At 37.0% G+C, this 22,989-nt stretch overlaps 1 protein-coding gene across 6 annotated transcripts in view; it reads right to left on the minus strand.

The window, feature by feature from the left end:
- N4BP2L2 (NEDD4 binding protein 2 like 2) overlaps positions 1-22,989 on the minus strand; it is a 99,991-nt gene that overhangs the window by 26,994 nt on the left and 50,008 nt on the right. For 4 of the 6 annotated variants that reach the window (XM_074330096.1, XM_019749587.2, XM_019749585.2 and 1 more), the window contains one exon: positions 10,030-11,858. In XM_074330096.1, the coding sequence (XP_074186197.1) occupies positions 11,852-11,858 (7 nt within the window). In that variant the 3' untranslated portion in view covers positions 10,030-11,851. Of the gene's footprint in view, positions 1-1,060; positions 1,147-10,029; positions 11,859-22,989 lie in introns of those variants that run through there. The other 2 variants (XM_074330093.1, XM_074330094.1) reach the window with 1 other exon arrangement.

The following is a 22,989-nucleotide window of genomic DNA, read 5'->3' on the forward strand; positions in this document are numbered from 1 at the left end:
TGGAGCAAAAATTAATATAAGACCCAGTCTTATTTTACCATAATATAAGACCAGGTCTTATATAATATAATATAATAAATATAATATAATATAATATAATATAATATAACATAATAGAATTTTTATATATTTTATATATTATAATAAATATAATATAATTCTTATATTAATTTTTGCTCCAAAAGACACATTAGAGCTGATGGTCTGTCTAGGTCTTGTTTTCGGGGAAACACAGTAATAACCATAAGTGTCAATTTAAAGTAGTGTGTGTATGTGTGTGTGTGTGTGTGTGTGTGTGTGTGTTCAGGTAGCAATAAGATTGCCATGGGGAATGAGGAGATACCAAGTTTAGAAAAATGTATTTGGTTTTACTCACTGGGCACACAAAACGAATCTACTTTCCCCCCAGCAGTACTAATAAGAACAGTTAAGAAAGATCCACTATCCTGAACTATATAATTCTATATAGTGTCACTAAACCTTGATTTACTATTTGTCTCAAAATGTACCCCTAGTATTGCCCCTCCGCACATTTAAATCACCATCAACTACTGTAAACAGAAACCCAGTGCACTGTCCCCATTCCATTATACAGAGCACCGGCCTTTCCAGAGTCTTGGGGACCTTTCTACTTTTCCCAGCCAGACCTTCTCCAGCCACTTGGAAAATGAACAGCCTGCCAGAATTGGCATGTCTCCCTCTGGACCAATAGAACACCAACAATGAGGCGCCTCCCAGTCAGACACACAAGAACACTAAGTTGTTCCTCTATCATCTCAGCATAAGACGGCGGGCTGGCCAGGAGAAAAGACATAATGAGGAACAAAGGACTCTCCTAAATGGGCACCTCGGTCACCCACTGGTCCTTACACCAGCCCACACCACACAAAGTTCGGGGCTTAAGTGTTACTTTCTCTTTAGGACTGATTGAAAGAAATATGCACATTCCTTCTCTAATGTAATATAAGGGATGTAGCCTTTCATGTTATATTTGAGGAACGGATTGTCTACAATTGTTTTGTTTTTTTGAAATTCTTCTTTAAAAGCCTTAGCAACATACCTTTTCTGATGTCTTCCATTGCAAATAGATCACATTCAGTGCCTTCCAGTAGAGAGGAACCATGTAGCCATCAGGCAACCAAGATTCTGTGAGGGAAAAAAAAAGGAAGAAGTTTTATCTTCTGTGTAAAAATCTGTCACACAGATTTTTACCCTAAATATGAAGGTATGCAAACATGATATCTAGATGGTGAAAGCCTGGTTTTGAAGATATTTCAGCTAACACAGGAGTTGGTTTGTCTCAGACCTCTATCCTCTATTAGGGAACACCATCCAGACTCAATGAAAATGCTTATGTATATATATGTAAAACAATACACCTCATTGTTCACTAAATAGAACTATAAATATAAATATAAATATGAATATATATCGCATTTATATGGTACTGTCACAGGGCATAAAATTTAGTCCTTTCCTGTGACATGTATTAAACATTGCAACTATACCAACTTTTAGTCTTGGAAATTGCTCCTTCCACATAAGAGTGTCTTGGGGAAAAGAATCCTCACAAACAATTAATGTCCAGACCACACAAAATATTTTTGCTCTACTCACATATCTCTAGCAACATGGGCAGTTGGGTTTCTTCAGGCCTTTATCGGGCTGTATTATGTCACCCCATTGTGTCTGCGCCATTCCTGACACGTGATTCGTTTCACTTCCCTGCCCCATTTACAAGGCCACTGGCCATAGAGAGAACCTAGCCACACAAATCAGTCTATAGCCTCGACTTCCAGTTTTCTCCTCTCCTTTTCTAAGAATATGTCATTTCCAAATGTGAAATTTTCCCTGTTTTTCTTGTAAGCCACATTTGTATAAATACTGCTTATAATTCACTTCCATAAATAAACTACCCCAGACAAAACCATAACCCCACAGTCTCTTCCACAATCCCCATAGCGCTGCTAACCTCACTCATAAAATATTCATAAGCTTGTCATTTACATTTTCTATGTGCAATAATTTTGTTTTGTGTTAGTCTCATCTCTTCATTTAGAAGGTAAGCTATTTGATGAATAAGGTCTATTTCCTCTAAAAAGCTTTCCAAAGCTTAATTAATGGCTGCTTGATCATCATGGTGATTAGGATGGTATTGTACATTCAAGGGAGGAGGAGGTTTAGAGTCTGTTCCCACAGTGCCTTACTGTTTTCTGGTACTGTTCTAAGATGAATAATTGTTCATCTTTTGGGTCATGGACTACCCCCCCACCCCCGCCACCTCGAGAAACTGATAAAATCTATGTTGTTTCTCCCAGAAAAATTACACAAAAAAATTTTGCACACAATTTCAGAATATGGACCTTGGATTAAGATCAGAGACCTAAAATGACTTCAATTATCTTTTAAAATTCTCCCAAAGAAACAAATGCATTCTAATTTTTTAAACTGGCATGTTTCTTTGGTGCATCTAGGAGAATAGAAAATTGCAGGAGTTAAGATGTGATTATTCACAAAGCTTACAAAAATGATAAACCTGGCACCAGACCCCAACGAGCAGGCAGACTGATCACTGTGACACACTGGGCCTGAGACATGGTTGGGGGAACATGTCTGTCCAGAAGAGCAGGAGTTTAGGAGCAAAGTAAAAACCTCTGGGAGACAAGCTGTGAGGGAGGAGCGGGCACAGGCACCCCGGTGGGTGCAGGAGAAAAACATTAGGAAGACACAGGAGGGCTGCAGGGCTTGGAGCTCTGACCCCTTTTGTTCCCACAACTTGTCCCTAAAGGAAGGGACATGCGCAATCGACTGCATGAAACAATCTACACGTGCAACTGACTTACAGATAAAGTTAGCACATGTGCTCCATTTCCTCCAGTCTTTAAAAATTAAACTATTGAAAACTAAATTTGGACATCATCAAAATGGTGGCGTGAGGTGAGCCTCTGGAAATCTCCCCTGGAATTTACAACAAATTGAACAACTATAACTCCACAAAGGACTCCCTGCACAGCAGACAGGCAAGACGAAGAGTCTCACTACTGAATTCACCTAAAGGTGGGCAAATTGCGCACGCGGGGGAGGAGGGAGGGAGAAATGCGGAGACGGAGCCGCGGGTGCAGGATGCAGACCAAGCTCAGTGCTCCGAGCTCGCTGCTTCCCGGAGCTACCACAGCTGCGGGAGAGGGAAGACCTCGGACTGCTAGGGCTCTGCTTGTGGCCCACAGGGCTGAGGGGGCAGCATATAACACGGCTGAACCGAACGCTCACGGCAGAGACCTCGGAGCAAAGACTGAGGGAAAAAGGCTGAAAATGGTGGTTTAAGCCCTCACTGCTGCAGAGAATGGAAGCCTTAGGCACTGACAGTAGCTGCCCCCTCCTTACCTTCCCAGAGCTCACCCAACCCCCACATGCCCAGTGCTAGAAGTGGAACAGTAGCAGTGTCTGATCAAAAGAATAGAATATTTGCAGTTCTGAGAAATGTGGTCTGCAGACACACATTCCTAGCCCAACTAGTTCTGGCAAAGGGGAAGAAGCTGTGGAAGCAGGACTGGCTGTGGCGGTGGTCGCCACCATTGCTCTGGGCCACCTCTCACAACCCACCCCGCCCCTGTCCCCACCTATCTGGGCGGATCCCTGCAGGAGTAAACAGAACTGCTGAAACACATGGGCTCTGAATCTGGTTCAAGAAGAGCTTTGGAACTTCAAAAGCTCTCCACATCCCCACATGGACTCTGCGCCTTATGACCCAGGCAAACTGTTAACAGAGGAGAAGCCCACCTTAACAGGAAATCCTCCCATTGTGATAGAAGCTGGAATAGTGCAGAGAAAACATAACACTACAGTGTGAGACCAAAAAAAAAGGCTGCAGTCAGAGAGAAAATAAAACATTCTACCAACACATGCTGGAAAACAAAAGAAAGACCTCTTCCTATCAACCTGTTGCAAAACCCACTCCTGTAGATGTCTAGGAAGAGAAATAATAAATCACTAATTGCCATGAATACCCAAGGCAACAAAACAGCTCAGAAAGAAAGTGAAAAGTCTCCAGAAAATGAATTTAAAGACATGGAAATATGTGACTTAAAGGACAGAGAATTCAAGATTGCAGTTCTGAAAAAACTCAATGAGATGCAAGAAAACACAGAAAGGCAGTTTAATGAACTCAGAAACACAACATGAACACAAAGAACAACATGAACATTTTACCAAAAATATTGAAATTTTCAAAAAGAACCAAATAGAATATCTGGAGATTAAGAACTCAATAGAAGAAATTAAGAATGAAATAGCCAGCTTAGGTAGTAGAGTTGACCAGATGGAGGAAAGAATCAGTGACATATAAGATAGAAACCTGGAAATGACATGAATGGAAGAAGAAAGAGACTTGAGACTTAAAAGAAATGAAAGAACTCTACAAGAACTTTCTGACTCCATCAGAAAGAGCAACATAAGAATAATGGAGATATCAGAAGGAGAAGAAAGAGAGAAGGGAATAGAGAGTATATTCAAACAAATAGTCAGTGAGAACTTCCCAAACTTGTGGAAAGAACTGGATCCTCGAATCCAAGAAGCAAATAGAACACCTAATTACCTCAACCCCAACAGGCCTTCTCCAAGGCACATTGTACTGAAGCTGTCTAAAATCAACGACAAAGAAAGACTCCTCAAGGCAGCCAGGGAAAAGAAGACGGACACCTACAAAGGAAAGCCCATTAGATTATCATCAGATTTCTCGGCAGAAATTCTACAAGCCAGCAGGGAGCGGAACCAAATATGCAAACTATTGAAAGAGATAAATTATGAGCCAAGAATAATATACCCAGCAAAGATATCCTTTGGATATGGAGGAGGAATAAAGACCTTTCCAGACATACAGAAGCTGAGGGAATTTTCTAACACATGACCTGCACTACAAGAAATACTAAAGGATGCTATTTGACCACCATCAACAGGGACAGTTTGTGGCAACCAAAACATAAAAAGGGGGAGAGTAAAGGCCTGAACCGGAATATGGGAATGGAGAAAGTAAGCATGCTGAAGAAAATGGAATACTTTAAATATCAAACTTTCTTTTACATAAACTTAATGGTAACTGCTCAAAAACAATCCAGAACTGAAATATATACTGTAATAAAAGAAGAAACAGAGTGAAAAATCATAGAATACCACCACACAGAAATAATAGACAACAAAAAGGCGAAGAAACAATGGAGACGCAGTGTTACAAGAAAACTAAAGATAGAATGATAGAAAATCTTCACATATCAATAATCACCCTAAATGTAAATAGACAGAACTCACCAATAAAAAGGCACAGAGTAGCAGATTGGATCAAAAAACTAAACCTGACCATATGCTGTCGCCAAGGGATACATTTTAGCTACAAGGACAAGCATAGACTCAAAGGGAAAGGGTGGAAATTGACACTCCAAGCCAATGGTATCCAGAGAAAAATCAGGTATAGCCATACATACTGATATCAGATGAAACAGACCTCAGGGTGAAAAAGGTAACAAGAGACAAAGATGGACATTTCATAATGGTAAAGGGGACTATAAAACAAGAAGACATAACAGTCATCAATATTTATGCCCCCAATCAGGGAGCACAGACACATACCAAGCAACTACTAACAGAACTAAAGGGAGATATTGACCAAAACACAATTATACTAGGGACCTAAATACATCATTGACAGCTATGGATAGATCATCCAAACAGAAAATAAATAACGAAATAGCAGCCCTAAATGACACATTAGATGAAATGGACATAATTGACATTTATAGAGCACTTCATCCTAAAACATCAGACTATACATTTTTTTCTAGTGTACATGGAACATTCTCAAGGATAGACCATATATTGGGACATAAAAATAGCCTCGGCAAATTTAAGAAAATTGAAATCATACCAAGCATATTCTTTGATCATAAGCCTTTGAGATTGGATACCAACTGCAAAAAGAAAGCAGGAAAAAGCACAAATATGTGGAGATTGAACAACATTCTTTAAAGGAACGACTGAGTCAAAGAAGAAATTAGAAAAGAGGACAAAAGATACATAGAAACAAATGACAATGAAAATACATCCTACCAAAATTTCTGGGATGCAGTGAAAGCAGTTTTAAGAGGGAAATTTATATCATTACAGGCCTATCTCAAGAAACAAGAAAAATCCCAAATAAGTAACCTCACGTTACACCTTAAAGAACTAGAAAAAGAAGAACAAATGAAACCCAAGGTCAGCAGAAGAAAGGAAATAATAAAAATCAGAGCAGAACTAAATGAAATAGAGAACAAAAAGACAATAGAAAAAATTAATGTGACAAAGAGCTGGTTCTTTGAAAAGATTAACAAAATTGACAAACCCTTGGCTAGACTCACTAAGATAAAAAGAGAAGACACTAATAAACAAAATCAGAAATGAAAAAGGGGACGTTATCACAGATGCCATAGAAATACAAAGAATCATCCAAGAATACTATGGACTATATGCCACCAAATTCAATAACCTAGAAGAAATGGACAAGTTCTTAGAAACATATAGCCTTCCTAGGCTGAATCACAAAGAACTGGAAAATCAAAACAGAACGATCACCAGTAACGAAATTGAATCAGTCATCCAAACCCTTCCCAAAAGCAAAAGTCCTGGACCAGATGGCTTCACTAGTAAATTTTACCAAACCTTCAAAGAGAATCTAATACCAATCCTGCTCAAACTCTTCCAAAAAATTGAAGAAGAGACAGTACTCCCTAACTCATTTTATGAGGCCAACATTACCCTGATACCAAAACCTGGTAAGGACAACACAAAAAAAGAAACCTACAGACCAATATCTCTGATAAATACAGATGCAAAAATCCTAAACAAAATTCTAGCAAATCGAATGCAACAATGCATTAAGAAGATTATTCATCACAACTAAGCGAGGTTCATCCCAGGGGCACAAGGATGGTTCAACATACACAAATCCATCAATGTGATACACCACATAAACAAAATAAAGGACAAAAATCATATGATTATATCAATTGATGCAGAGAAAGCATCTGACAAGATACAACATCCATTTATGATTAAAACACTTAATAAAATAGGTATAGAAGGAAAATACCTTAACAAATAAAGGCCAGATATGACAAACCCTCAGCTAATCTCACAATTAACGGTGAAAAATGGAAGCCCTTTGCTCTACGTTCAGGAACACGACAGGGCTGTCCCCTGTCACCTCTGCTTTTCAACATAGTATTGGAAGTCCTCGCCAGAGCAATCAGGCAAGAGATAGAAATAAAAAGCATCCAAATTGGGAATGAAGAAGTTAAATTGTCACTCTTTGCAGATGACATGATGCTATATATATAGAAAACCTTAAAGACTCCACCAAAAAGCTATTAGAAACAATCAACGAATACAGTAAAGTTGCTGGCTACAAAATCAACGTACAAAAGTCCATTGCATTCCTATATACTAACAATGAAATCTCAGAAAAAGAAATTTAAAAAAATTCCTTTTGCAATTGCAGCAAAAAGAATAAAATACCTAGGAATAAACTTAACCAATGATGTGAAAGACCTATATGCTAAAAACTATAAGACATTTTTTTAAAGAAATTGAAGAAGACACAAAGAAATGGAAAGACATTCCGTGCTCATGAATTGGAAGAATCAACATAGTTAAAATGGCCATATTACCCAAAGCAATATACAGATTTAATGCAATCCCCATCAAAATCCCAATGGCGTTTTTTAAAGATATAGAACAAAAAATCATCAGATTTGTTTGGAACCACAAAAGACCCCGAACAGCCAAAGCAATCTTAAGAAAAAGAACAATGCTGGTGGTATCACACTCCCTGACTTTAGCTTGTACTACAGGGCAACAATAATCAAAACAGCATGGTACTGACAGAAAAACAGACACATAGACCAATGGAATAGAGTTGAGAATCCAGAAATAAAACCACATAAATATGGACAGATAATTTTTGACAATGAAGCAAAAAATATACAATGGAGAAAAGACAGCCTCTTCAATAATTGTGCTGGGAGAATTGGAAAGCCACGTGCAAAAGAATGAAACTGGACTGTTATCTGTCACCATGTACCAAAATTAATTCAAAATGTATCAAAGACTTAAGCATAAGATCTGAAACAATAAACTGCATAGAAGAAAACATAGGTACTAATGGACCTTGGGTTCAAAGAGCATTTCATGAATTTGACTCCAAAGGCAAGGGAAGTAAAAGCTAAATTAAATGAATGGGACTATATAAAACTTAAAAGCTTCTGTACAGCAAAAAAACCATCGACAAAATAAAGAGGCAACCAACTGAATGGGAGAAGATTTTTGCAAACAGTGCCTCGATAAGGGGCTAATATCCAAAATATACAAAGAACTCATGCAACTCAACAACAACAAAAAACCCAATTGAAAAATGGGCAGACATTTCTCCAAAGAGGAAGTACAAATGGCAAATAGACATATGAAAAAATGCTCAGCATCACTAATCTTCAAAGATATGCAAATCAAAACCACAATGAGATATCACCTCACCCCAGTCAGAATGGCTATCATCAACAAGACAAATAGTAACAAGTGTTGGAGAGGCTGTGGAGAAAAAGGAACCCTCATACACTGTTGGTGGGAATGCAGACTGGTGCAGCTGTTATGGAAGGCAGTGTGGAGGTTTCTCAAAAACTTACAAATAGAATTACCATGTGACATAGCAATCCCTCTCCTGGGTATCTACCCCAAAAAATCTGAAAACATTTGTACATAAAGACAAGTGTGCTCCAATGTTCATTGCAGCTTTATTTACGGTGGCCAAGACATGGAAACAACCAAAATGTTCATCAATAGATGAATGGATAAAGAAGTTGTGGTCTATATACACAATAGAATACTATTTGGTGGTAAGAAAAGATGAAATAGGACCATTTGTGACAACATGGATGGATCTTGAGAGTGTAATGCTGAGCAAAATAAGTCAGACAGAAAAAGCAGAGAGCCATAAGATTTCACTGATATGTGGTATATGAACCAAAAACAACAAAAGAACAAGACAAACAAAAATTCATAGACACAGACAATAGTTTAGTGGTTACCAGAGGGTAAGAGGGGAGGGGGATGGTAGATGAAGGTAAAAGGGATCAAATACATGGTGATGGAAGGAGAAATGACTCTGGGTGGTGAACACACAATGGGATTTATAGATGATATAATACAGAATTGTACACCTGAAACCTATGTAACTTTAGTAACAATTGTCACCCCAATAAACTTTAATTAAAAAAGAAATTAAACTATTTCAGGTGATTTTTTTCCCATCATTTAATCTTCACCGTCCCTTTCTTTACTATTCTCATATCTGTGCCATAATGTGAATGAGAAAGGAAAGGGCCATGTACCAAATAAGGGAAAGTAGCAAGAGTTTCTTTTTTTCTTTTTTTTTTTTTTAAAAAGGTGCTTCTTCTTCTGTCACATACTCCCTGTTTGCCTCCTTCTTCCTTCATTCTTTCCAGTGTTTATTCAAATTCAGAGTCCAAGTATTCTACATGCTCAGACATGTAAGACTATTGGTCACAGAGGTGGGGGCAGGGAACTCGACTCTGAAGATCAAGCACCATTTGCTGTGGGTCCTCCACTCCCACTGCTGAAAAGCATCACAAGGTCAGTTAACTGCATGAAATCACTAGCTCGAGGTAGAAACACCTGAAAAACTACTTGCATATGTTAAACTGGATATTTTATTTGTAGCAAATAAGCACAATTTACCCACTGTCACTCCAGGAGATAGATCCACAAAGCTTTACTAGTTGAAAGACAAACCTGGTGACAATAGTAGCTCAAGGTCAGTGCCTGTTGAATCTGGCTTTCTCCAGTGTGGAGGAACTGTCATGGCTGAGGCTCCTCCTGTGGCTTCAGCTTCTCACCAGAGCTTTCCTTTAAAAGGTGAAGATCATGAGTGATCCTAAATACGTACCAGGTATCAGGTGCCCTACTTAAAATTTCTGGAGAAGCAAACCCCATGTCACTTCGTTTATTATCTACTCTTATGTGAGATTTGAAAGTCAAAAACAGTATCTTCCTTGTAAAAGATATCTTCTGTAGCACACCGGAATGAATAGGGTTTTTGTAAAACACAGAGTGCCTTAGTCTGTTAAATGGCAGTGTGGGGACAGAGCCCCAGAAAGTAGTTTACAGGCTCTCGGCCTCACGTGGAGGGGTGCTGGCTCAGGTAGTAGATGGCCGTCAGCTGTGGCTGATTGGCCGTCAGCTGTAGCCATTGAGCCATTAGCCACTAATATAACTGCTGCGGCTACGAAGGAGAGCCGAGGAGAGAGGAGGAGAGTGAAAGAGAGTCGTCGGTGGGTTGCAGACAAAACGGACAGCAGGTCGCACGTCCAGTGAACCCAGCCTCCAGTGAGACCGTAGTGGTATGACTCCCCTACCTATGGCTCCGTGGGTGTTCCTTTTTGGCCTCACCATATCCTGCGTTATGTGGGGAGCGGGACCAGAGACCCTGCAGGCCTCCCCGCACGATAGGCAGGTAATGAGAGTAAATTTCTCCCCCAACATTTAAAACTATCTTTGACAATATCAGAGTAAAACCATAATGAATGATGATCAAAGATCATGTGGTTTTCGTTAGTCTCTTCTTCACTATTTATTTCTGAAATTATATTTTTCTTCTTCCAAAATAAATTTTAGTCCATGTGACTTTTCTGTGAATAAGCCACATTTCTCCCTTTCTCTTACACTAGTATGACTCTGTCCCAGTAAGTTGAAGTTTGGTGCCAAACTGAAAATCCTTTTCTGCCTCTTTTACTTATTCTCTGTTGAGTGTAAGGCACTCTGGGATATTCAGTTTAAGTAAGCAGCTTTCAAAGATATTTGTTTCTGTTTCTATGATTGAATCTATGTTCTCAGTTGGAAGAGACAAATCTTCATTTTCTATCAATAGCTTCTCCTGGACTGTTTCCTGGTCCTGAGCATCTTCAGAAGTGGACATCAATGTAATCAATTGCCGCCTGCTGTCAGGACAGGCCAGCTTTCTACCATCTATCTTTGCTCTCTGATCACATATACACACGTATGAGGGCCCTCAGGCCAGCTACCAAAATAGGGTTGTCTATTAGGGACCAGCTGTAATTCTTCATCGGATAAATTGAGAAAAAAAGCTCAGTCGTTTTTAGTTATATTTACTCCTTTCTTAAAACTTTATCTGAAGTTCAGGGTCCATACCAATAGCACAGAATTGTTTTGTTTGGGAGACTTTAATCTAGGTACCATCTCTCTCTTCTGAATAAATGAGCAAGGGGTCTTAGTAACTCGGTCCTGGACATCTAATACCGCGGATGTGTGTTTCCAGTATGCTTTCTGCCTTCGTGCCAGAGCAGTCATCACCGGTGACATGGGGAAGATTTTCCGTCACTGTTGGACAAGTAACAGAGCTTCCATTTGGCCTCAATGACAAACTTAGAAACAAGTCATCGTCTTCCTTAGGGAGGTAATTCTTTGGTGTATTGTCCAACTCAACTGCAGACATAACAATTGGAAAACTGTCTTCAGGATTTATGTTTTCCCATCTTTCATCTTTATGGCCATTCCCTAAATCTCCTGGTTCATTTCCCAGACCTCCAGTGACGGTACACCCCCGCTCCTCTTTGGTCTCTTCCAAGTGTTCCCCTTCATTCTGTGATGGGTCCCGAACTCCTGGCATGAGATAACCTAAGGTTTCAAATGGCCTTTTCTCCATGATTTCACTATAACCATTGTGCTTATTTCTTTTTCTGTTTCTCTTCTGCTTAGTTTTGCTGAGCCAGAGCCCAGTTTTCTTCAAGTTTCACTCTCTGAAATATAAAAGAATTAAGAACATGTATAACAATCATTTATAGAACAATAGCAAACTAAAACATTACACTCTTATTGTGCAGATTTCCAAATCATTGGTACAAGAGATGCTACAGTGTGCCGCTGCCAGCCGCACACAGAATGCTCCCAGCTAGATGCCTGCTGTCCAGCACAGCCACACCTTCCGCTCCTATTGTTTAGGGCTGTATATTTACAAGGAGTCAGATGAGTTTATTCCCAAGTCTATTTATACTAATCCGTTGTTACTCTAGTTATGTAGTTTGATTAAACATTATGTAAACATGACGTTAACCAGAATATGACTACAACCATGTTTCCCCAAAAATAAGACCTAGCCGGACCATCAGCTCTAATGCATCTTTTGGAGCAAAAATTAATATAAGACCCGGTCTTATTTTACTATAAGACCCGGTCTTATATAATATAAAATATAATATAATATAATATAATATAATATAATATAATATAATATAATATAATATAATATAATATAATATAATATAATATAATATAACCAGGTAGGTCTTATTTTCGGGGAAACACGGAAAAAAAGTTTCTATAAAATTGAAGTAAGTAACTACATAAAGATGAGGTACTAAACAATTGTTATCAAATTAGGTATGGGAGAATAACTATAAAGTTTGGTTAAAAATTATAAAAAACCTGTAACTCTGCACTCATATTGCTTTGAAGATTTCTTTGGGTTCTCCCTCCAATTTATATCAATAGAAACCAGATGTTCTTAACAATGCATTACAGGTGTGGTTTACAGGTGTGAAAAAAGGATAAATTCTACTGAACAGAATCATACATAAAGATTGGTGAATGTACATGTAAGCATAAATTCAAATAAAATGTTTAAAGTTGTATAGAGCATATAAAATGTATTACATATGTTGGATTGAAGTTTGCAAAACAAGTTGTTTACTAGTAGGGACAGAACTATGGCCGCACATGTGTGAGACTGATAAGAGTGAAGTGAAAAACATGTTTTTGTGTGAAACTGAGCATAACAAACTTGAGTGATAAACACCTTCACCAAAACAACTTCTGGTTATCACCTAAGAGATAAACAACTCCTGGCAAACAACTTCCGATTATCACCTCAGAGGTAAACAAGTCCAAGGAAAAAAGGATAAAAGCAGAATTCCAGAGCAATGCTATGAGTAGTCCGACTGCAAGGGGCAAGCCACCAGGATTCTCCAAAGTTCTTCCTTGCAAGACCAGCTTGCCTCAGACCCATCGGGGGCCCAGTCACCGCTCCTGGACCAGGAACCTTCTCCATCCCGATTGACTCTGGGACTTGGTTCGTTATTAACACGTTGCGTACGGCGGGGTTTAAATCCCTCATACTCCTCTGTTCCGGCAGGTTTTTAAAAGAAACTACTTTAAAATGCACTCTTCTCTTTAAAGCGTAAATGCTTCTATGTCATTTATTATTTTTCTATAAATAATAGATTCTACAAATAAATTATTCTATAAATTATTCTATAATTATTTTACAAATAATTCAATAAAATATGCAAAGTAAAAAGAGTCAACAGTAAAAAGGAGAATTCTCGTTATCCGTCCTTAACGCATGGCTCAGAAAAAAATGAAGATTCTCGTGATCTGTACACAACGTGTTAAATTCTATTCTATTCTGTATAACCTTTTGCGCTTACCAGAGCATTGGCCTCTGGAGGGACATTGGTCCCAAATAAAGCTGTGTGACTCACTCTATCTGAACCTGTATGCTGGGACTTTGTTCCCCACTCACATCTAGAGTACCACGCAGGGACATAGGGCCCTGCGGAGGGGTTAATGTCCCCTTGGCTTTCAGGAAGAGACTGAAATATAGCACCTGCCCTTACAGGCGCTCGCAACATAGTTATGTATCATTACTTAATAATTCCTTACTTTAATCAACTTTTCCAGTGAACTAACCAGCCTCCTATCCCATTCATGCTAGATGAAAGGACTTTTATTGTAAATAAAGCACCTAGCACAAATGCCTGGCACATGGTGGATAGTTCATAAATGGCAGATCTTATTTTTACTATATATTAACAACAACAAAAACAATCATATATATTTCATTGAGACTCCCAGGATGCAATTCAAGATTAGAATAGGGCAGTGGCTGGTATGATTTATGCAAAAAGAACAGGTGAGACAGAAGAACTGGAAAATTCTCAAAATGTGATTTATTTAATATAATTGCAAATGATTAGAAGTTTTTCTTTTAAAAGTGGCCATATATAGACAAACTGATAAATCCATCACCTTTATCAAAGATTAAAACAGCTTTCACAACCAGACCAAATAAAAAAAAAAGGAACATGGATATAGAATTATAAATAGCATAATTAATAATGTAATGCTCAATATAATGAACAAATATGGAATACTACATCCCAAAATTGGAGGAAAAAACATTCTTTCAAGCCCACATAGGCTATTTACAAATATTAACTAGGCCACGAGGCTAGCCCTCACAAATATCAAAGAATTACCAATGTACAGACCACATTTTCTGACCATAATCAATTAACTTTGAAATCAGTAACAAAAAATTATTTCGGAAAAATTTTTTAAATGTTGACAAATTCATAGGTAGAAAAAATTGTAGTAGAAATATGTAAAACAGAATGACAATAAAAACAATTACTTGTAAACATGGTATTTAAAGGGACATTTTACCATAATGTTTACATTTTTAAAAAGCAAAGATACAAAATTAAAGGGTTAATCACACAACTGAAGAAGTTAGAAAACGAAAAGTAGAACTGGGGTGGCCAGTTAGCTCAGTTGGTTAGAGCGTGGTGCTAATAACACCAAGGTTGCCGGTTCGATACCCGCACGGGCCACTGTGAGCTGTGCCCTCTTTAAAAAAAAAAAAGAGAAAGAAAACCAGTAGAACTAACCGGAAGAAAAATGAGAAGGGAGGGAATAATAAAGAATGAAAAAGATAAAAAAGAAACAGAAAATAAACACACTCTAGGCAAGACCAACAAATTAAGAAGTTGATTATTTAAAAATTTATAATAAAATACACAAACCTCTCGTAATCAAATGGGGGAAAAAGCAAATTAGTTTTAAGGATGAAAAAGGAGGCTCAAATGCAGATCCAGAAGAGATTTTAAACAATAAAAGGATTACAGCATTATTTACAATAGCCAAGACATGGAAGCAAACTAAAAGTCCATCGTAGATGAATGAATAAGGAAAATGTGGGTGTATATACAGTGGAATATTACTCAGCCATAAAAAAGAAGGATATCTTGCTATTTGTGACAACATGGTTGGACCTTGAGGGCATTACACTAAGTGAAATAAATCAGACTGAGAAAGACAAATACCATACCATATGATTTCACTTATATGTGGAATCAACACAAACAAACAAAAAATGAGCTTATAGATACAGAGAATAGATTGCCAGAGACATGGGGTAGGGGTGGGCAAAATGGGTTAAGGTAGTCAAAAGGTACAAGCTTACAGTTATAAAATGAATAAATCATGGAGAAGTAATGTACACCATGGTGACTGCAGTTAATGATACTGTGTTATATATTTGAAAGTTGCTAAGAGTAAATCTTAAAAATTCTCATTACAAGAAAACGTTTTTTAACTACGTATGGTGATGGATGTTAACTGGATTTATTGTGGTGATCACTTTGCAATATATACAAATATCAAATCATTATGTTGTATACCTGAAACTAATATAAAGTTATATGTCAATTATATATCAAATTAAAAAGTAAAAAATAAATAAAAGGGTAATACTGTGAATAACTTTATACAAATAAAACTTATTAACTAAAACTGACTAAAAAAGAAACAGAAAACTGGAGTAGTCCCATAATAATCAAATAATACAAGTTAACTTTTTTTCCCAATAAGAAAACTCCAAGTCCAGGTGACTTCTCAGAAAAAGTTCTACTAAATAAATATTCAAAGAACGGTCAATTGTGAATATTATGCAAACTTTCCAGAGAAGAGAAAAAGAGAGAATATCTCCAATGTTTTTCAGTTTGATGGTACTTTCTAAACACAAAAGTACACTTTATAAAAACAAAAATCCTAAACAAAACATTAGCAAACTACCTTTAGTAATGATTAAACTAGATGATATATTATGATGTAGCTGGGTTTATCTTGGGATTTGCAAGATTGGTTTATACTAGAATATCACAGCGGACACTTTCCAGGATAGATCACATATGAGACCACAAATTAAGTCTCAAAATACTTTATTTATTTATTATTTATTTATTTATTTATTTATTTATTAAGATTTTTTTTTTTTTTAATTAAGGAAGGGGAAGAAGATTTTATTGGGGAACAGTGTGTACTTCTGGGACATTTTCCAAGTCAAGTTGTAGTTCTTTCAATCTTAGTTGTGGAGGGCACAGCTCAGCTCCAGGTCCAGTTACCATTGTTAGTTGCAGGGGGCGCAGCCCACCATCCCTTGAGGGAGTCGAACCGGCAAGCTTGTGGTTGAGAGCTCGCTGGCCCATGTGGGAATCAAACTGGCAGCCTTTGACATTAGGAGCACGGAGCTCCAACAACCTGAGCCACCGGGCCGGCCCAAAATATTTTAAAAGATAGATATGTGAAAGAAAAAGGGGTTCTGTGGAAAGTAACCTCACAGGGTGATCTAGTCATAAATTCCTAACTGGGCAGGTCATAATGGGTATTTACCCCCCAGGCATGTAACTTCTTTAGTAAAAGGTTTATCTTTGTCTTAACAAGCCCTGTCCATTGTTTTGGTGAACCTTTGAAATGCCCTCTTGTAGACCCCTCCTTCTAAAGCATGAAAGCATATAGTCTTAACTAACCTCTAATCCAATCCCCACATTTCTTTCTCCCATCTCCATGTAATCTTCCTTATCTTCTCTCCTTAATTGCAAATGCATAAAAAAATCTCCAAAACTGTTATTCTACAGAGCAATTGAGAACTTGCTCTCTGGCATATGTCATCAGTTTCTGCTCAAACAAACTCTTGTAAAAATTCTGTACAGGTTTGGACATTTTTAACAGATCTCATACAACGTATCTTTCTCCCACCACAATGGGATAAAATTAGGAACCAATAAAAGTAAAAATGCACAATTCATAAATTTGGGGAAATTAACTAACACATGCTTAAAAAAAACAGTGGATCAAAGAAGAAATCACAATGGAAATTAGAAAATAGTTAAGATAAATGAAAACAAAAGCAACACATACTGAAACATATAAGACACACTAAAAGCAGCATGAAAGGGAAGATTTTAAGTTATAAACACTTACATTAAAAAAACTGAAAGATTTCAACTCAACAGCTTAACTTTACAACTTAAGGACAAGAAAAGGAAGAAAACAACTAAACCCAAAGCTAGCAGGGGAAAGGAAATAATAAAGATTAGAGATAAATAAAATGAAGAATTAAAAAACAGAAAATTAATGAAATCAAAAGCTCTTGAAAAGATGAACAAAATCGACAAACATTTAGTTAATGGACTAAGGAAAAAAGAAGACCAAAATTACTAAAATCATAAATGAAAATGGGGACTTGACTACCAATTACAAAGAAACAAAAAGGATTATAAGAGAGTATTATGGAAAACTGTATGCCAACAGATTGAATAACCTACGTGAAACGGAAAAATTCCTAGAAGCACAAAACCTACCAAGACTGAATCACTAAAAAATAGAAAATCTTAATAAACCTAAGAGTATAAATGAGTAAGATTGAATCAGTAATCAAAAACCTTTTGACAAAGAAAAGTCCTGGACCTGATGGCTTCACTGGTAAATTTTATCAAAAATTTAAAGAACTAATCCTTCTCAAAGTTTTCCCAAAATTGAAGAGGGAACACTTTATAACTTATCTATGATGCAAGCATTATCCTGAAACAAGACACAAGAAAAGAGAAATGCAGATCAATATCTCTTATGAGCATTGAAACAAAAATCCTCAATCAAACTCAGCAGCATGTTAAAAAGACTATACACCATGACCAAGTGGGATTTATTCTTGGAATGTGAGGATGGTTCAATGTATGAAAGCTGGTCAAAGTAACCATGTTAACAGAATGAAGGAAAAAAATCCACATGATTATCTCAACTGAGGCAGAAAAAGCATATGACAAAATTTAACTCTTTCATAATAAAAACGCTAATAAAAAACAAGGAATAGGGGCTGGCCCGGTGGCTCAGGTGGTTAGAGCTCCATGCTCCTAACTCCGAAGGCTGCCGGTTTGATTCTCACATGGGCCAGTGGGCTCTCAACCACCGGATGCCAGTTCAATTCCTCAAGTCCCGCAAGGGATGGTGGGCAGCGCCCCCTGCAACTAAGATTGAACACGGCACCTTGAGCTGAGCTGCTGCTGAGCTCCCAGATGGCTCAGTTGGTTGGAGCGCATCCTCTCAACCACAGGGTTATCGGTTCGACTTTCACAAGGGATGGTGGGCTGCGGCCCCCTGCAACTAGCAACGGCAACTGGTCCTGGAACTGAGCTGCGCCCTCCACAACTAAGACTGAAAGGACAACAACTTGACTTGGAAAAAAGTCCTGGAAGTACACACTGTTCCCCAATAAAGTCCTGTAAACTTTCCCCAATTTAAAAAAAAAAAAAAATCTTTGAAAAACAAGGAATAGAAGGAAACTATATCAATATAATAAAAGCCATATATAAAAAAAAAAACCTACAGCAAACATCATATCAATGTTGAAAGATCGAAAGCTTTTCCTGGGGTGGCCAGTTTGCTCAGTGGTTAGACTGCAGTGCTCATAACATCAAGGTCGCCAGTTTGATTCCCACATGGGCCAGTGAGCTGTGCCCTCCACAACTAGATTGAAAACAATGACTTGACCTGGAGCTGAGCTGCACCCTCCACAACTACCCTGTTTCCCCGAAAATAAGACCTAGCCGGACCATCAGCTCTAGTGAGTCTTTTGGAGCAAAAATTAATAAAGACCCGGTATTATATTATATTATATTATATTATATTATATTATATTATATTATACACCCAGTCTTACATTATAATAAAATAAGACCGAGTCTTATATTAATTTTTGCGCCAAAAGATGCATTAGAGCTGATGGTCTGACTAGGTCTTATTTTCGGGGAAACACGGTAGATGGAAAACAATGACTTGACTTGGAGCTGAGCTGCGCCCCCCACAACTAGATTGAAAAACAACAATTTGAGATGGAGCTGATGGGTCCTGGAAAAACACACTGTTCCCCAATATTCCCCAATAAAAATTTTTTTAAAAAAAAGAAAGACTTTCCTATAAGATCAGGAACAAGACAAGGATACTCATTTTTCACCACCTCTATTCAGCACAGTAATGGAAGTTCTAGCCTGAGCACTTAAGCAGAAAAATAAATAAATAAAAGACATCCAAACTGGAAAGGAAGTAGTAAAATTATCTCTGTTGAAGATGATATGATCTTATATGTAAAAATCCTAAAAATTCCACACAAAAAATTGTTAGAATAAATAAATTCAACAAAATAGCAGGGTACAAAGTCAATATACAGAAAATCAGTTGCACTTGTATACACTAACAACAAAAAAACTGAAAAGGAAATTATAAAAACAACTCCATTTATAATAGCAACAAAAAGAATAAAAACTCAGGAATTAACCAAGGAAGTGAGAGACTTGTACAATGAAAACTACAAGACATTGCTGAAAAAAAATTAAAGAAGGTATAAATAAATGGAAACACATCCCATGTTTATGGATTGGAAGACTTACTATTGTTCGGATGTCAATACTACCCAAAGCAATCTCAGATTCACTGCAGTCCCTCTCTAACCCAATGACTTTTTCTTCTGCAGAAATAGAAAAACCCATCCTAAAATTCATAAGAAATCTCAAGGGGCTCAAATAACCAAAACAATTTTGACAAAAAAAAACAAAAACAAAGCTGAAAGACTCACACTTCCTTTTTTCAAAACTTACTACAAAGCTACAGAATCAAAACAGTGTGGTACTGGCATAAGGATAGATATATAAACAAATGGAATAAAATAGAGAGCCCAGAAATGAACCCTCACACACATGGTCAAATGATTTTTGACAAAGGTACCAAGACCATTCATGGAGAAAAGACATTCTTTTCAACAAATAGTGCTGAGAAAACTGGATATCTGCATGCAAAAGAATAAAGTTGGACCTATACAGAACACCAAGTACAAAAAATAATTCAAAATGGGGGCAGCCGGTTGGCTCAGTTGGTTAGAGCGTGGTGCTCTTAATAGCAAGGTTGCCAGTTCGATCCCCATATGGGCCACTGTGAGCTGCGCCCTCCACAAATAGATTGAAACAACTTGGAGCTGATGGGGCCTGGAAAAGCACACTTAAAATAAATAAAAGTTTAAAAAATAATAATTCAAAATGAATCAAAGACCTAAATGTAAGATCTAAAACTATAAAACTCTTAGAAGAAAACATAAAGCAAAAGCTTTGCAACATTGGATTTGGCAATGATTTCTCGGATATTGACACCAAAGGCACAGGCAAAAGAAAACAAAGACAAATTTGACTTCGTAAACATTTTGTGTGTCAAAAGACAATGAACTGAATAAAAGAACAATCCACAGAACAGAACACATTTGCAAATCATATATATGATAAGGGATTAATATTCAAAATATATAGAAAACTCCTAAAACTAAAAACAAACAAACAAAAACCATCTGATTCAAAAACAAAGGATGTGAATAGACATTTCTGCAAAGAAGATATACAATTGGCCAATAAATACATGAAAAAATGCTCAACACCACTAATCCTTAGGGAAATACAAATCAAAACTACAATGAAATATCACCTCACACCCATTAGGATGATTATTTTAAAAAGGAAAGAAAAAAAGAAAATAGTGTTGGCAAGGATGTGGAGAAATTGGAACCCTTGTGCACTTTAGGTAGGAATGCAGAATGGTGCAACCTCTATGGAAAACAGTATAGCGGTTCCTCAAAAAATTAAAAATTGAATTACCATATAATCCAGCAATTTCACTTCTGGGCATATACCCCAAAAATTGAAAGCAGGGTCTTGAAGAGATATTTGTACATAAATATCAAGGAGTAGAACCCATCTATTAATTAACATTTTAAGTACAATCCAAATACATAAATAGGTAAAAGTGGAGGAAGCTGTTCTGACTGAGGAGTGTGGCCAAAGCCCCACTTGCCCAGACCTTTGCTACCTGCCTGCAACAGCAACTAAACTTTTTTGCCCTCAGCTTTATTGATGGATGATGAACAAATAAAACCTAAAGTCTTTTGTGGGATAATTTGTAGCCCACTTCTGGGGGCCATCATTGTTTTCTCACTTTATGAAGAGGTCTCAAATTCATTCACATTCTGACACAAATCACTTTCTCTGGTCCATTTTGGACTCTCTCTACTTCTGCCAATATTCATTTACAGGTATCCAAGACTTCAGAGGGCCTGTAAACTCCCTGAAATTGGAATAAAGGGTGAACATGTACGTGTGCAATTTTTATAGGAGGAGGGACCATATTAGCTTTCACTGGATTCTGAAAGTGGTCCATTACCCAAAAAGGATTGAGTCTGCTTCTACTCATATATCACATCATATCATATATCATATCGTATATCATGGCTTTAATTCACATCAAACTTACATTCAGGGACAATTTTCCTGTTTTTTTCTTTTGCTTTCCTCTGGACTATTATTCAAAGTCTTATGCAAATACCTCATAAAGTTTAGCCCAATATCTGGAACTTTATATCTCAATGCACATGATGACCCTGTTCTATTCCAGCTGTGGGAGCTAGACCCAAATGTAATCCATACTGTCTTTGCTTTGTGTAATGAACTTTATGGTATTCCACAGTTCAAAGCTTAAATGTGTGTATGTGTCCATGCGAATATATATCATTTAAACCTTCATGGCTTTGTTGCCCTTATCTTCCAGGGTAAATGGGTCTTTAGCTATATTTGGTTCTATAGATTGCTAGTTTGTTTTTCAAGGAAATACTTATTTAGACTTTTATGTTTATATAGTGTACTCAACCTTCAGTTACTTTTTCAACTTGCATGGGTCTTCTTCTAATTATTTCACTGATGCAATAAACCTAAACATTGATGTCTGAAACACTAGCCATTATCCTAGGTTAATTAGCTCACTTACAGCCCAGCACTAATATTTATTAGCAAAATCAACTTTCAAGTTGGAAAACCAACCCTCTTCTTACACATGACCAGAGGTTATATTTCACAACCAGTATTTTCACAAATGTGTGCACATGAAGATGAGTCCTGTGGGAGAATGCAATGAATAAAACAAATCCATCAAGCCTACTAGAAAAATAAGTCAAGTTCACATGGTACTTGAAAGAGGGAAAGAAGTGCCATCTTGTTTTTGAAAAAACAGTCAGATGGCATTTGATACGTAGGCTGTTTCTTTTCAGCTTATTTTAAACCAGATAATCTATATTATTATTAAACTTTTATTAAAGCTATGTTTCTTGCTGGATTACTTAGCAAGACCAGTTAGTGCATAAAAATACAATTGATTTTTGTAGACTGTCCATCACTAAATTTCAGACACATCTTGGCATCCAGACTGATAACCTGGTGAAAGACAGGATCATGCCAGGAGGCCTTTATAGGGTAGAGCAGGAGTGAATAATGGTATTGCATGATTACTTTTTTAAAACTTAATTTCTAAAATAATAATCTAGTAATTTTATCCCATAGCTTTTCTTACTAACATCCCTACCATTTACACAATGCATTTACAAGATTAAAGTGATACTATCAGCTTACTATCAAGAGTTGTGTAAGTCATAGTCTAAGTAAGATCAGTCTGAAGTGCTATAAATTGCATTTAGCTTTATAGATATCACCTAAAAAATCTATCTAAAAGTCTTTCATCCTTAGCAATTTTCTTCTTTAAAATGTTATTTTTGACAATTATGACCTAAGATATCAATTACTAAAAAAATCTAATATTACCTTAGTCTTAAGTATATGGAACAGTATTAGATTATTTTGGATCATTTCTGCTTAACCTCATTACTAAATTATTGCCATAATATAAAATAGCCTAAACATTACATTAAAAGCATAAGAAGGGGCAGCCTGA

Source organism: Rhinolophus sinicus, linkage group LG04 (genome assembly GCF_036562045.2).
Source record: "Rhinolophus sinicus isolate RSC01 linkage group LG04, ASM3656204v1, whole genome shotgun sequence".
Lineage (NCBI taxonomy): Eukaryota > Metazoa > Chordata > Mammalia > Chiroptera > Rhinolophidae > Rhinolophus > Rhinolophus sinicus.